We start from the raw sequence: 15,811 nt of genomic DNA, 5'->3' as shown, positions 1-15,811 counted from the left end.
GACATTGCAAGCATCTCCTGCATGCTACTTGAGTCTACTTTATCTTTTAGAGGTGTTGCTTCTCATCTTAGGACCTTAGCGTGTTGAACACATTACACCAAAATAGTCCCCTGACTTTTGGGAGTGCTCTCAAAAAGTGACTTTTCCGATATTAGAAGGTGCTTGAAGAGCTGCTGTTTCCACCTTTGTATTTTATAGGTTAGATTTTTTTTGAGCGTGGAGGAGGGAGGGAAACGGAAAGTGTATGGGTCCTTATCTTGTCACATGATTTGGTTTGTCAGTCAGTGACAGTGGAGCATGGTAGTCTGTGCAGAAACTGTTTGCTCACAAAGCTAACTTAAAAATAAAACTCTAGAAAATAAACACTTTCTTACTAAGATTTAAAAATCTCTTATCCATTAGATCTTATGAAACTTCCATGGTTCTATTTTAATTAGGAATGTTTTAAGTGACTTCATTTTTACTACAAGCGAGACCACCAGTGTTTGATTCTAAGAAGACTGAAAAGAGCACAGATTGGTCTCCAAAATCTTTTACAGAATTGTTAATTTGTTTTTACTTAAGCCTCTAAAACGTTTTTCATTGATTCTACTAGGAATAAAAGCTTTGTTTTCTCCATTGTTTCTAGGATTATCATCCAGATCGTCCAGATATTCAAAAATCCATGACTGCCTTCAAAAATCTCTCTGTAAGATTGATAAAAAGTCTTGTGTGCTTTAAGTAGAATTTGTTGTGATTTCACCTGCCTCTATTGCTGTAGAAAAATGAAGTTTTTTTTCTTGTTTGTACGAGAAATTTTTGAGAGGTGGGAATTTGCTGCTGCCTGTGAGCAGAGCTAATGATGGAAGTTTGCTGGGAACTTAAACGAACAGACTGTTTATGTAAGGGCCATGCAAAGCATTCTGCACCTCTTGATCTGCCCTCTCACTCGTGCTTCATCTCCCTTTCTACTAGTGCTAACATAACTAGCCTTCTGAAGAAGGGCTTCTATGCAACAATGGATCTTTTCAGAGATCTTTTTAAATTATATTGAAGTTAAGGGAGAGAGGATGAAGGGGAAAAGGGGACTATTAATGAGGTTTGGAAGGTAGGAACCTTCTAGTACTAATTGGAGCAGGAAGTCTACTTTGGACATTATCTCACTGTAATTTGTGTTGCTATTTTTTAAAAAGATCCCACCAGAAAACCAAAACCAAAATAAAATATGCACCTCTGCTGCAACAAGCTTAGTATTTTGTGCTTCTTGTCAGGAGTGTGTGCTGGTGGTAGCTTGGCATTTTTTGGCCTTTCATCTTCTAAAGCAGAAAGTGTAGTATTGTTAATGTTCAGCAAAGGTTTGATGTTCCCATTCTGTTGAGTGCTTTATGAACAGTAGGAAACAATTCTTGTTGAGAAAAATTCAAATGAATGTGAGTACAGCTAGCAGAGCATGCTGGAGATGTAATAGGAATTGGAACACTGGGTTCTACGTGCTCAATTTGCACAATTGACATGGCTCTTTCAACAAAAGAACTATGCTTTGTTGTATAGACACATTTACTTGTGACAGCTGCATACTCTTATCTGCTTTTTTAGCTGTTTTTGCTTGGAAGTACAAAGAAATTAAAGGAAAAACTTGAGAAACAGAACAGGGTCTGTGCTTTTATAACGGCAATTGAAGTTTGTGTATTGAACAGAAAAGTAATAATACTGAAGTTAGCAAGACTAGTTTCCTAAGAACTATTTGTACTAGTTACCTGAATGAAAATGCCTGTAGTTAAATGCTGTCTTCTGTATCACAAGCACAACAGTAAATGCAACTGTAGTGGTATTTCTATCATTAATTGGCTCCAGATTTATAGGGAAGGTCTTTTCCCTTGTGTTATATTAGGCACAGTGTCAAGAAGTACGGAAACGGAAAGAGCTTGAACTACAAATCCTGACAGAAGCTATCCGTTGTTGGGAGGGAGAGGATATTAAAACACTTGGAAATGTGATTTACATGTCCCAGGTCATGATTCAGTGTGCTGGAAGTGAGGTAATGTCCTCATCTTTTACTCTTGGTGGGTCTATGCATTTTCAATAAAATTGATTGTAATCATTATGCAGCAGAAATAAACACAATACTTCAAAGTTACTAGTCTAGATTAAAATATTTCTCTACTGATTTAAGGCTTTTATTATAGAATTTGAAAACAATTTCTGTGATGAATAGTCTCATCAATACAATTTACTGAAACATGATAGAATCCAGCAGTCATAAACATTCTAGGATGATTTTGCAGGACCGTTTTCAAAGTGTGTAAGTAACGAGATTTTTCCATGTGTCATTTTTGCATAGCAGTTACTAGTAACAGCATGTTTTGAATAACAAAATCTTAGAAATTTTGTGTTGTAAAGATGTTTTAGGAAGTCTTTTCCTTGCTGATTTGGGCATTTTTCTCAAATAGTCAATTACAAAATGCAATCTTGAGAGAATATAAGTTTAGAGAAAGAAAATACAGAGAGGCATCAGAGAATTGAAAGTGACAGTATGGGTTGATTTTAAAAAACAAAGCAAGCAGATGAAACAAAACAGGCAAAAGGTTGTCCTACTGGAAATAATGTTGAAGTCTTTAAAGTGCCAGAAATTAAATGTTATACAGGTTACTGACATGTTTTTACTGTAAATTGTTCCCTTGTGAAATCAATGAAGCTTTGAATGTGGTGAGAGCTTTTGAATTGCAGCCTCATTCTGTCAGTTCCCTCCCTTACAACAAAGATGTCCTTAAATAAGAATATTTAAATGTCAGGTAATTAACTTTTCTCCTAGGTATTTTGTTAGGTGTTAAAATAAATAAGATTCATTAGAGCTGATAGTGGCTCTTTTGCAGTTGCACCTCTTGTAGTCTTAAAACACCACCCCACTCTCATCATAATCTCCAATGTCAAAAGTAGTAGACTAAAGAGAACATCTATAGATCTGTGTTGTATAGAACAGCTTCACTTCTGCAAATGTAATAGGTTTTGTCATTTAAAAATTATATAGATGTTTACAAATGTTTACTGGAGAACAAGCCAAAACATCAAAATGTGATAAGGACTTTTTTCGTAAAGATGCTTGGAACTGAGACTGGTTTTGTCCAAGAATATATTTGTGTTGCCTGTAGTGGCAGATTAAGAGTAAGCCTTATCCTCATTCCATAAAAATATCCCCGAAACAAAATCAAAAAGGACAACATTGCAAGTGAAATGAGCAAATTTAAACCCAGAATTAAGTATTGACTGCTTTTGCTGCAGATGTGAACGTTATATTTCACCTTCAGGAAATATTCCAGTATCACTCAAATCTAATCTCTCCAATTTGAGAGACTGTGGTCTTGACACTACTGTAACAGCGTTCATCTGAATTGCATTAAGCATCTCATGCTTAACTTTGGTTTTGCTCAAATTGACAAAATGGTTATTACCATATTAAACATGGCAAATATTTCACCCATACTCTAAAATTTCGGTTGTAAAATATTAGGCTGTGTTCTATACAGACTTAATTTTGGCAGGAGCAAATATTTGTAGAGTAGTTATGGAGATGTATGTAACATTGCTTGTAGTCCTAATAATATATAACAGAGAGAGGGGTGGAGCTGGGGGCTTGTGATCTTGTAGTTACACTTTTCTTTTCTCTTGTCTTGATAAGGAGAAGAATGAAAGGTATCTTCTTCTCTTCCCTAACATTTTGCTGATGTTATCTGCCAGCCCAAGAATGAGTGGGTTTATCTATCAGGTAAGTCATACATGTACATATGTGTATAAATGTGTTGGCATGTGGGTTTTTACAAAATGGCATTTCACAGGAAAATGAGAAGGATTAAGTCTTATTCTGCATTTGTACAGATAAAAGGTAATAAAATAAGAACTGGTTATGTAGCCTATTAAATTCTGGGACAGAAAGCCAAGGCTTGACTTCACTTGCTGGTAGTCACAGCTGCAATTGTCTGTGTTGTGTGTGTATATATTTTTTTATTACCTTGTTAGTTGTAGTTAATGAGAGGAAGCAGCATTGGTCACTTTTTATATCTAAGTAGGAAAATGGCACAGTTGCACAGCTTTTAAAGAGCTCTTTAACTGCTACTGAGTTCTTAAAATTACACAGTGGTCGTAAGCTTTCAGTTGGTATGAGTTAGGCTGTTACCATCTGTTTCGTTAGGAGCAGCTACATCAGTGTTGTATCATTGAATCAGCAGAGCGCTTTTGAAAGGAAATCTGTATTTTTGCCTGTTGAATTGTCTGAATCAGCGTAGAAGTTGTTAGTTGTTTTGAGGCTCAGATTAGGTTTCTTCTGTGTGAAGCTGAACTGGAAGGTCTGTTCCATAACAGCACCTGATATGCTTTGGCTGCAGGAATAGATCAAATACGTGGACTGACATTTGGTCCCTCTTCTCACCCTAGAGCTAGCCCGGTGTAACACCACTCAAAAGACATATGTGTCTTTCAAGTCCATAGCACCAGGTGTTTCATGTTGCAAAGCACCAGATGCTTGACTTCACAAATTCTCTGCTGGTAGACACACCGTTTGACTTCTTAACCATGTTTCTTAGCTGAATACTTGTTTGTGTTTCTCTGCTACAGAAATAGAGCAATGTTGCTGTAGCGCAGGAGGATCAATGCCAATTGGCTTGGCTCCCCTGCAGCTCTAGGACACGTTTGGCAGAAGCACTTGCAATTTAGGTGCATAGTTCCAAAGACTCCTGAGAGTCAAAGTTAAAGCAAATGAACATTCAATGACATTCTGAAATCTTTTAAAATATTCTTCAAGTATGGCTGTATGGTTTCCAGACATCACAGTAAGACACCAAAAGCAAGGGGGAAACTGCAACAATGTTTTGAAAGAAGCCAGAGATTTTGCCTGCTCTAAGTACTGTAAATCAGGCTCTTGAGCAGTTTGTTTCTTTCTCCTGAGCAGTAGTAATTCACCTGCCGTGAGGCAATGATGAAGCTTAGTTGTTCAGAATTCCTACGTGAACAAGCACAGCCAGTCACAAATTTCTTGGGTTTTTTTAGGAGCAATTAAATTCCCAAGTTAATGTTTGGATTCCTATCTTACTTGCTGCATTAGTAGGTGGATTTGTCTGAGATAGTGTTGCATTAGGTGCTTCAAGTGGACAAGCAAGTTTCTGTTGGATTTGTGCTGTTCTTAATTTTTGGCCAGTGCTTTATCCCAGCATCAATGGGGGGAAGTCCAAAACCAGCAAGTAAGTACCATATTCATATGTGGCACACCCAGAATTTCTGAGGAAGGTAGATTGTTGTATACTACTTATGTACAGGCAACTGACTGGAAATTGAGTATGCTAATAAACAAACAATATGAAATTTGAAGCTCTATTAGGCTTTATCTTGCTTTCCTGTTTTACATCACTTGTATTTCTTCCTCCTTCCCACCTTGTCCTCCAGGTGCACAGCATTGTTCAGTAAATAAGCAATTTTATAGTAGTTTATCTTCACGTTCTGTTTGGTATGGCCACAACTCTTCAGTGTTCACAATCTAGCAACCCTCTGTTAAATGCAGAATTCTTCATTTCCTCTCAACCTCTTGTGTCCCCACACCAAGAACTCGTTTTTTAATGACTGCATGTTCACAGAAAAATTATTTCATCACTGTTTGAGACAGTGGCTGAGAGCCATGTCTGGTTTGCATAATCTGGAGCACCTGGACTTCTGTTCTGAGGTTCTTGTCCCAGAACTGGAATAGATGTGGAGAGAAGAGGTTGCAGGTTCCTGGAGGCAGCATGCTACATTAGTCTCTCTGTATTTCTGGATATTCAAATTATCAGCAGGCTTCAGATTTTGTGGTTGGTAGTGCTGATATCTGCCACATGGGCTCATGGTGAGAGTGATAATGTCAAGTCACTAGTGTCATAGACCATACTTCATAGGAGATCTTATCAAAATTGGTTACTGAAAGAAGGGGAATATAAGCAATTTACAAGATCATTTCCATTTGCTGTTTTGCAGAATTTATACGTTTTCTCTCTTTGTGGCTCAGGTGATTTTTTTTTTTTTTGTCACCAGTCTTTGCATATTGTATCCCTGTATTCCCTTTCTCACCTACATCTGCAGTTCCTTGTTGTATATATTACGTTGTTTGTGCATCAGCAAATGTGGCAAAACAGAAAAGAAAGTATTAGGCTGTGTTGTAGTGTACAGTGCCACCATGTTTCCTTCAGTAGGGAAGCTGTTGCAGGAAAATTCTTCCTTTCTCTTTGGTATCTTGGGCTTGAGCATGCTCTCTGCATACAGAATATGAAGTGATTTTTAGCTTCCAAAATTCTAAGAAACCTTTGTCTATTTAGTAGTCATTAGAAAAGAAAAAGTTGAAGTTCATGTGGTTTTTCCCTCAGTTGGAGCCAAAATTCCACAGTACATAGTATTTGTGCTGTTGCCAGCATGTGCTGAATAGTGTTTCTGTGCAGAATACAGGATCTGTCTTAAAGAACTTAAAAGTTGCATTTTGCTGAAGTCTTTCATCTTGACAACATTCAGTCTTATTTGTTCTTCCATGTTTCTAAAGGGTCAAAAAGTTACCATGAACCGAATTTTTCCTAGCTTGCCTGGGTTTCAAATGAGAAGTTATCTCCTGCAAAAGTAATATGTTTCTTTTGAGACTTAAACATTTTAAAGTTTATTTTTACTGCTTTTTGGTTTATTCCTCCAAATATTTCTGCCAGTGTGTTTAGTGGTACTGTTACTAGAGACAGATCTTCAGTAAACGATGCATCTGGTTAGCAAAATCTTCCTTTCTAAATCTACTTGTACCACTATTACATTTCCATGGATTTCATAGCCTGCAGAGCTGTAAAATAGATTCATTGAGGCCACAGATGTCATTTTCAGAAGTTGGACATATTTACAAACTTCCATTACAAGGTATTTGTCTTTTTTAGTTTTACAATGTTGTTACACCCATCAGCAGGTATGTTTGTCACTTTACTGTGTATGCTTGAAGTTTGTGTTCTTTCCTTGGTGGTTGTTTTTGTTTTTGGGTTTAAGTTCAGTGTTTCTGCTTTGTTTTTAGGGAAAACTGCCCACGACAGGAATGACTATCACAAAGATGGAAGACAGTGAAAACCATAAAAATGCATTTGAAATATCAGGTATCGAATAGAAGTTTTTATTTACTGCTTACTCAAGGATGTGCTATTTCCAATGTGAAATGTTCTATCTGAACAGAGGGAAAAAGCTTTTCATTGTGAGGGTGACCCAGCACTGACTTGGATTCTTTGGAGAGATCTATCCTTGATGATACTCAAAAGTTCTCTGGCCACAGTCCTGGGCAGCTAGCCGATAGGCAGCTGTGCTTGAATATGGAGATAGATGACCTATAGAGTTTCCTTCCAGTCTCAACCTTCCTGGGATGATACAAATTTTGTAAGGCAGCTACCCAGTGCCTCACTTGAAAGCTGCTTTTGACCACTCACCTGTACTGGGTTGGGAACTTCCCCTCTAACTGAAATTTACCAGACCAGCTCAGATGGCTTGGAAGTTAGATAAAGTTATACTTACAGCAAAGCTAAATTTACAGGCATATATACACAATATGTTTATGTGTATTTACGATTTTATACAATTTAGAAATAATGCAGAAGTCTCAACTTTCCCCCTCCAGACAATGAGCCCAGGAGGGGCCCAACACCACTCTCTCTCTCCCAGACAGAAAACAGCCAGCAAGGCTTACATGTTAACTGTTAGCCAAAGTTAGTGGAAGATATTGGAGAGAAGCAAAAAGATCCAGTGCTCAGAAGCAAAGAGGGAAGAATTGTTTGTACTTGGGCTTTTTATCCCATATAGCAAACAATGAATGGTACAGCCTTCATCACTATTTTCTTTTTACAACCAGTGATAGGATTTCTCTCAGTATTCCAGTCATCCTTAAACCAGCACATTGTCTTAAGACATTAAGCTTTGCATGGGCTTAATCCCCAGGTGTCTGTATTTTGGTGGATGGAGATGGTTGCTTTGCAGAAGGTGCTTTATAGTGAAACAGTTCAAAGTATTGTACTCACTGGAAGAAATGGAATTCCAGAGACTACGCAAGAGCTTTCCAATAGAAATTAGTCCACTGATTTACTGAGACACTTTTAGCATCTCTAATGCTAGTGACACTTGCCACTATGCTTACCGTGGGTAGTTTCTGTCTGAGCCATTTGTTTCAGCATGTATGTTTATATCCTTGGGCAGTTTAAAAGACAGTGGGAGCAGGGCCCACCTAGTGGAACATCATACCTTCATTTCCTGGATCAATTCTGCTTTCAAGCAGATTGCATTTAAGTAATTTTGATTGTCTCAAGTGGTAGGCAATATCACACTGTAGTGCTGTGTGTAGCAAAGAAGTGTTGGTGGGGCATTTTTTTTTTAAGGCAAGAGCTGTGATGCTGACCTCAGATGTGGAATATGATAGGTTAAGATGGTGTTAACTGGAAAATAAATTTGGCTAACATTCCTTTCCCAAGTGATTTTTGCCTCAGTTTTAATACTACATTCAGACCAATTTTATGCCTTTTCCTGAGATTCGTGAACTGGTTTGTATAACTTCTGTGTTGTAGTATACAAACTCAAGAATGACATTTTAATCTATATGCTGACCTTTCTGTGGAAGATGGAGAAGCATAAGGCTATTAGATTAATTTCTCTCCAACATCTATTCCATATCATTAAAGGTCATGTTTAACCCTTTAGGGAGGTAGGGGAATATGTGGAACTGCTATGCTTGGCACAAGAACAAATTCATGAAGCAAATGGCTGTCATTGTCTGTTGTTCTACTGAAAATACAGATGAAAATTTTTGCTTGGTACTTAGGGGGTATCATGTTTTAGGAAATAAGTGCTTTTATAATCACATCAGATGGACAAAGTTGTGTTTCTGTGCTTTCCTATATCTTCTGTTTTCTGTCACCTAGGAAATATGATTGAAAGGATACTAGTGTCTTGTAACAACCAACAAGATTTGCATGAGTGGGTGGATCACCTGCAGAAGCAAACCAAAGTCACAACTGTTGGAAATCCCACCATTAAACCACACTCTGTGCCATCTCACACGGTAAGAAGCCTTTGCTTCTGGATGGAAGCAAATGAGCAGTCAATGCAGAATTACCTTGTCTGACAAATATACCATCATGTGAAGCATTTCTTAGCCATTTTAAACAACTGAATGATGCACCTGCAGTTCAAGGGGACAAGATGTTTCTGGTTTTATTTTGTTGACAAAGAACAACATGTTTAGATCTTAGTGTCGTAGTTGAACAAGGTAAAAGAAAATTAATTATTGGTAGTTTTTCTATTTTGACAGTATAATACATCATTGTCTTTTAAGTATTCCCTAGAACAGTAGATTTTAATTGGTGATGTACTTGACGGGCTGTGAAGAAACAATTTCTTTAAGTACTTTTGAACTGTATATTTGAAATATTGGATATCAGTGGGTCTAAATTTGGCTCTTGTTCTTAGTGGTGAGAAGTGGGAGCACGGCTGCTTGTTCTGTGTGTCCTCTGTCTGTGGCATACAATAAAAAATGTCTATTAAGCTCTTTTTTTCCAAGTATTTTAGTGTAAAAAAAAACTTAAGGCCAGCTGTAATTCACAGATTGCACTGGGTTGGAAGGGACCCTCAAAGGTCATCTTGTCTAAGCTCCCTGCAGTCAACAGGGATGTCTCCAGCTTAATCAGGCTGTTCAGGGCCACGTGGAGTCTGATATTGAATGTCTGCAGGGATGGGGAAGTAGTAGATCCCAACTGAGATTATTTCACCAATGCTTGATGATAGTGTGTTTAGTATGGTAATGTGATTTCTTTCCTTTCCTTTGTGTCTTTGGCAGCTTCCTTCCCATCCAGTAACACCCTCCAGCAAGCATTCAGACAGCAAACCGATACCATTGACTCCTGCATACCACACTCTCCCACATCCATCACATCATGGGACTCCACATACCACTATCAACTGGGGACCTCTTGAACCTCCAAAAACTCCCAAGCCTTGGAGTCTGAGCTGCTTACGGCCTGCACCTCCATTACGGCCTTCAGCAGCTCTTTGTTATAAAGAGGTGAGATGCAGCAGCCAAGAGATGCAATTGTGTCATCAGACCTGGGATTTTAACACACCACTATTTTACCATTTTTGTGCATGTTTTTATATAAAGACAATTTAACAGTTGGAGCTGAGCCTGTGGTAATGGACTAGTGAGTGCTGTTTACTTCAGAGATCTAGTCTTGCAGCTCAAAAAATACTAAGACTTGTTAGGAAATGCTTTCCTCAACTTATGTGCTTCCACTTATTTCCAGTCTTTATCCAGTTAAAGAAGAATATTTTTTACTTTTCTTTGGTGTGGTGTTTTTTTTTTCTTTACAAAACAATCAATGAGCAGTTTATGAGAATCATCTGGCTTACTGCAAAGTAAGTTATTTGCTAAGTGCACTGCAGAGATCTAGGATGAGGAATCTTGTGGTGTTTCAGTGCTGTATAAATTCTCTCTGAAGAGCTGTGGTGATAAAATTGACTCTTGGTCTCTCAGTGTCACTGTTACTAGGTAGCAATTTCATATTTTAAAAAGAATGGTAACTGTTAAAAGGAGATATTTTTGTACTCAATATGTAAGGAGAAGAAGGATCATGGATTTTAAGATGCTGGTGTAGTTTGATTTAGTTAGCATGTGGTATGAAACAGGATCTGTTCCAAGAAGAATAAAGTGTGGTAGATTTAACCACAAAAATATAGTGACAAAAGATTTGAGTCCTGCCGTTGCATATTGCATCATATTGTTAACAGTGAAAAAGTTAGTCTTATATTGACAGCCTGTGTATGTAAGGAAGAGAGAATACTGGATACTCTGTGGCTTGGTGATACCTCCTATCACAGTGTCTCTGTTGTGCTGCCTTATGATACTAATTTAGTGTGAAGCAACAAGGCCTAGGAAGTCTCAGGCAGTTATGTCTAAGGAGATTTTACTCTGCCAAGGTGAGAGCTGACACAAAAGAAATTGTAGACATGTAAATCAGTTTCTTGGAAACTACCCTAGACACTGAGATGCAGAGTGGCCTGGCCATGTGGCTTTATGGTGACTCTGTGATGGCTTTTAGTTTTCTTTTATATGTCCCCTGAATGAGGAAGAAAAATAGGTCACCTGTAATTGGAAGGTTTGGCTTAGTTGCAGCAAGAAGTTCTTCTGTTTGGAGAATTTAGTGCCCTACATGTGGAAGGACTTTAAACTTAAATTACAGAATGAGCATATAATACAGCCCACGTGGTAAATTTTCAGTCATCTTTACAGTGTTTGATATGCAGTGATGCTCAAAACTTGTCTTCTTTTGGTCTGCCCTGCTCCTTCACCTTTTTACGTTCTTGTCCTACATTTTTATAGAGGATGTCTTGTATCCTTAAGGTAAGGGGTAGACCAGCATATTCCTATTGTTCCTGTAAATTGGCATGACCATGCATTGAGCAGAAATGCTGTATTTGTTACTGTACTTGCCATAGAGCTTTGTTATAACAGATCTAAACATACACAGATTTTGGTTTTGTGGAGTATACTACCTGCCAAGCTTTCTTGCTAGGCAATTTATTTTACCTGCTTCTAAGCAGACAAATTGGGTTGTACCTTTGAAAGTTAAGGAAAAAGAACATATATCAATATATTCTGTCTCTTCCCTTCGCTCTAGCTCCCAAACAGCCTGCCTGCTTTTGCAGCAGCTCTTCTGTATATCTCTGTTAATAGCTCACATAAAATATTTGACTTTGTATATGGTTGAAGAAAGGGTAAAGAGGAAATCAGTTCAGGCAAATTAAATATGTATAAAGTACTTCTAAACTGACTTATGGTGCTGTTAGATTTTGTTTAGTAGCTCCTTTATGCATCCTATGCAAAACTATTTGAAACATTGTAGAGAAGCTCTAATCTCTTTGGTTTTATTTTCCCTACACAGGATCTTAGTAAAAGCCCTAAAACGATGAAAAAGCTGCTTCCCAAACGCAAGCCAGAACGGAAGCCATCAGATGAAGAGTTTGCACTGAGAAAAAGTAAGACCCAAACAACTCTCTGCATGATACAAAGGCTGGAATTAACATGAACTTAAATTTTGTGGAATTTAGATGTACAGCGTGAGCAAGTTAAGGTGTTGTTTCCTCTCTCCTGTCCTCTCTCCATCTCTAGAGGATGGTTTGGTTTATTAGTCTTTGGTGTTTGTCACAATGGCATTTATTGCTTTCTGGAGCTTTACTATTGACTGCACAGACAGGTTTTGTCTGTTTGCTACAGAGGGAAGTGAGGCTAGCTATCGAGCCATGTAAAATTCAGTAAGATAAACTGTGATACTGTGAACAACAATTCAAAGATACTATCCTACAGTTGTAGAACACTTAATAACTACATTCTTTAAATTGATCCTGATAAGAGCTTCTGTTGAGACGGGTATTGGAAAGCTGAGTATTGTGGCTGTTTCAAAGATTAGTTGCTTCCATGGTCACTCTATCTAAGATCCAACAGCATGCTCTAATCTCCTAGAAATAAGGTTACTTGCTAGTGTCTATATTTGAATGAAGTGTCAGAATTCAGACTGAAGTTTGAAGAGCAACACTGAACTGAGAGACCAATGAATATATAGAAAAAGCACAGGTTCAAAGTCTGCATATTGGGATAATTAAGGATGGAGGGAACATTAATTTTACTAAGCAAAATATTTTCACTTAATTGTCACTGTCACACTATTCTTCAGAAACTTCTGTGAATGAACAATCCAGTTAATTGTATCAATACAAAGTGGACTACTTAAGTTGTAGTCAAAGCCTTCAGCTTTCGATTCTCTGTATTTTCTCCTTTGGTTGTGGGCTTTTTAAGGTAGAAACTGTGCTTCTGAGTGGGTAGTTACTCTGACTTGAGTGTTTTCCCAAGCATTTGAAAATAGTATTTTGCCTTTTTAATGGTCATGAAAATCTGATTTTCTTTTTTTGTTGAAGTAGGATGATTATAAGAGTGTTTTAAAGGATTGGTTAGTTTGAACTTTGTATTCACTTGAAGTGTAGTGATTTACAATGGCTCTCCTGTGTTAAGAAATGTGACCATGTTTAAAATTCTGGGTTTCCCCATTTATTCTAGGTACAGCTGCTTTAGAAGAAGATGCTCAAATTCTTAAAGTCATTGAAGCATATTGCACAAGTGCCAAAACACGTCAAACACTAAATTCAAGTAAGTTGCAAAATACTGAAATGGCAAAGTAAATCACAGATTAGGTAGTTTGTGAAAGAGATGTATGTGTTCTCAGGCCTGTGCAGATAGCAAGCTGGACTTGGGAAAAGTAATAACTTGTATCTGACTTAGTGCTGAATGTTTAAGTAGTGGATGCCAAAGACCGTGGGTAGAGACTACAGTTCTTTCAGTTCTTAGGGGGGGGAAAAACCCATTTGTTTGACTAATTGTCATGGTTTCAAATTGCAAAAAAACTTTCAGCAATTAATGAGAGATGTCTGAACTTAAAATGACAGTTAACTAGTATGGTTTCTCATGAATTTCAAGAAGCTGGTAAGTAGAGAGGAAGAATGAAGAAGTCATAGTTTTGGAGGGCTGTATTTTTGTCTTGCTCTGTTCAACAAAGATTTCCACTAGGGAAAAGTAACCTAGACCTATAAAAAATAATTTTCTTCTCCTGACACTAGTTCGTTTTAGTATTAATTATAAATTTTAATCCCATCTCATAATTTCAGGAAAAGTTGTTCTCAGATCTGTGTGTTGCTTAAAGTCATTTTTAGTTTCTCAGATCAATATCTAGCTTATTGAAAACCTGTAACGTGCCTCTGGGGTCCTACTTCATTTAATCCAAACCAAGGTTGCCATGTGGAGTTCCTCTGTGTTGTAAGTAAAGCGCTGGGCAGAACAGGGAAGTCCACCAGCATGTTTCATTTACACAAGGAAGGAGGAAATGCTGTTTGTGTGTGTTCCAGTTTGCAGTTGTTGCACTGCTAATTCAGGGGTTCTTGGAACACAGTATAATGATACTAAAATACTTGACTCATTCTGTTGTTTTCAGGAACTAGAAGATTTGACATCATAACTTTTGTCCACTAGAACTGTTCAAATTTGCAGTGTTAATAGCTGTTACTGCTACCAGTAGTAGCCCAATTTTGCCCAGTGTGCCCATTTTGCTTCTAAGCAAAAGCACTTTGTTGACAGTGGAAGTCTCAAAATGCAAATGCTGAATTAATGCATTTTCCTAATATGTGTTCTCTATTAATATCACCTTGAAAAAAATCTACTTCATATTTATATGTAATTAAAAATGAGAATGTGATCCTCCTATTTAGACTGCAGAAACTTTTGAAGTAACAGCAAAATCTTAATTTTACACTTTCTGTCTTGATGAGCTGTAGGTAATAGCTACTACTGCATAATTTTTAACTAATCTATTTTGTAACCCTGCAGTCATTACAGTCCTGTATTTAATTGGATGAAAAGGAATTAATGTATTCAAAATTATGAAGATATACTGCTGTTCCAAAAAAAATTGGGATGGTTGCTATTTGAATGCTTTGACTGATCTATTGATTATTTCCAAGGACAATGTGAGAAGAAATGTTTTGGGAAACATTTGCACTTGCACAGTAGTGTGTGTGTGTACAGATAAAAAAATATATATGATTTTCTTTTGCTTTTTTTTTGCCTATTTTTTTCTATGTATATTTAAGAAATATACATAGTGCTATGGGTATCATTGCATACATCAGAAGTCAGCAGCTTTTATATGCTCTCAATTGCAGCAGGAAACAAATTTTTAATTAAGCAAACAGCTGCTTTGTTTTGAGAAAAATAGCATCATCAAAGACTTTAGGTTTCAGAAGATCCATTTGTAGACTTGAATTGGAAATGGATTTAAAAACAATTATGTTGGAATTGCTTCTATAGGAACAGTAGTCAGTGTAGAACCAAGTGGAAGTGCTGGCTGTTGTCTGTGAAGTACGCCCTTTTTACATGCTCCTTTCTTACCTTTTAATACTCTGCCTGTCCCTTACAGCACTCAGTTGGCAATTCTACTTGCACCTTAATCCAAAGCCCAAGGGGTGCTGCTTTTGGCAGCATTGGTTTATCAGTGCTATGGCACCACTGCAAATTGGTGGGGAGTGGCATTAGAGGTAGCAGAGCAACGTCTTGCAGTTATTTGTGTGGGAAAAGTGTTAGGTCTCATTGAGTGGACAGATACAAACAAACCCCCAAATTTTCACTTCTCCTGCTTTTTATATACTGAGTTCATTTCAGCTCCCAATGAAGGCTTAAAGTCTTTCAATACCATGCATATGGTGGCTCATAGCATGGATACCTAAATGGTTCCATTCATTGGATATTGCCAGGCTTTTACTAAAAAAAAACTTCAACTGCTTGATGATCCTAATTTAATTGGGAAGATAGGCTGAGATAGGCATCTAGAAAGAGACATGTGATGGGTTGGAATACACCAGGCTGTGGTGCTGTTAGCCTGGTTTTGTGAATTAGTTTACTATGTGATTAAACAAATAACAAGAGTTACAGGCACAGAAAAGCTGTAGTTTGACAGTCCCTTTGAGTGGCTGCAAGGTGTTGCTGCTGATTTAGAAAATCAACAGCCCTGCTGTGCATGAGAACCTTTGCTTTTTCCCCTGCATTTTCTCTATACAGTGGTGACACAAGCACTTCTGTGGCTGTGTTGTGAGCTGGTGGGGAAGTGACTTGCCTGAGAAAGAATCTTGTAGGGTTAGTTTTCATCTAATAGTGTTCCCTGACCTGGCTCACCAAGCAGCTATACAAATGACTGTGTCATTGCAAGGAAGGGAAAGGATGGAG

The 15,811-nt window shown here is 37.6% G+C and overlaps 1 protein-coding gene across 4 annotated transcripts in view; it reads left to right on the top strand.

The window, feature by feature from the left end:
- The window catches only part of ARHGEF7 (Rho guanine nucleotide exchange factor 7), a 126,312-nt gene that overhangs the window by 94,676 nt on the left and 15,825 nt on the right, over positions 1-15,811 (top strand). For all 4 annotated transcript variants that reach the window (XM_064143738.1, XM_064143736.1, XM_064143739.1 and 1 more), the window contains 8 exons: positions 629-688; positions 1,871-2,017; positions 3,656-3,742; positions 7,034-7,112; positions 8,916-9,055; positions 9,830-10,054; positions 11,931-12,024; positions 13,100-13,189. In XM_064143738.1, coding sequence (XP_063999808.1) covers positions 629-688; positions 1,871-2,017; positions 3,656-3,742; positions 7,034-7,112; positions 8,916-9,055; positions 9,830-10,054; positions 11,931-12,024; positions 13,100-13,189 — 922 coding nt within the window. The remainder of the gene's footprint in view (positions 1-628; positions 689-1,870; positions 2,018-3,655; positions 3,743-7,033; positions 7,113-8,915; positions 9,056-9,829; positions 10,055-11,930; positions 12,025-13,099; positions 13,190-15,811) is intronic.

Source organism: Pogoniulus pusillus, chromosome 5 (assembly GCF_015220805.1).
Source record: "Pogoniulus pusillus isolate bPogPus1 chromosome 5, bPogPus1.pri, whole genome shotgun sequence".
NCBI classification, from domain to species: domain Eukaryota; kingdom Metazoa; phylum Chordata; class Aves; order Piciformes; family Lybiidae; genus Pogoniulus; species Pogoniulus pusillus.
Note: the sequence above shows the minus strand (reverse complement) of the source record. Positions and strands in the feature narration are given on the sequence as shown.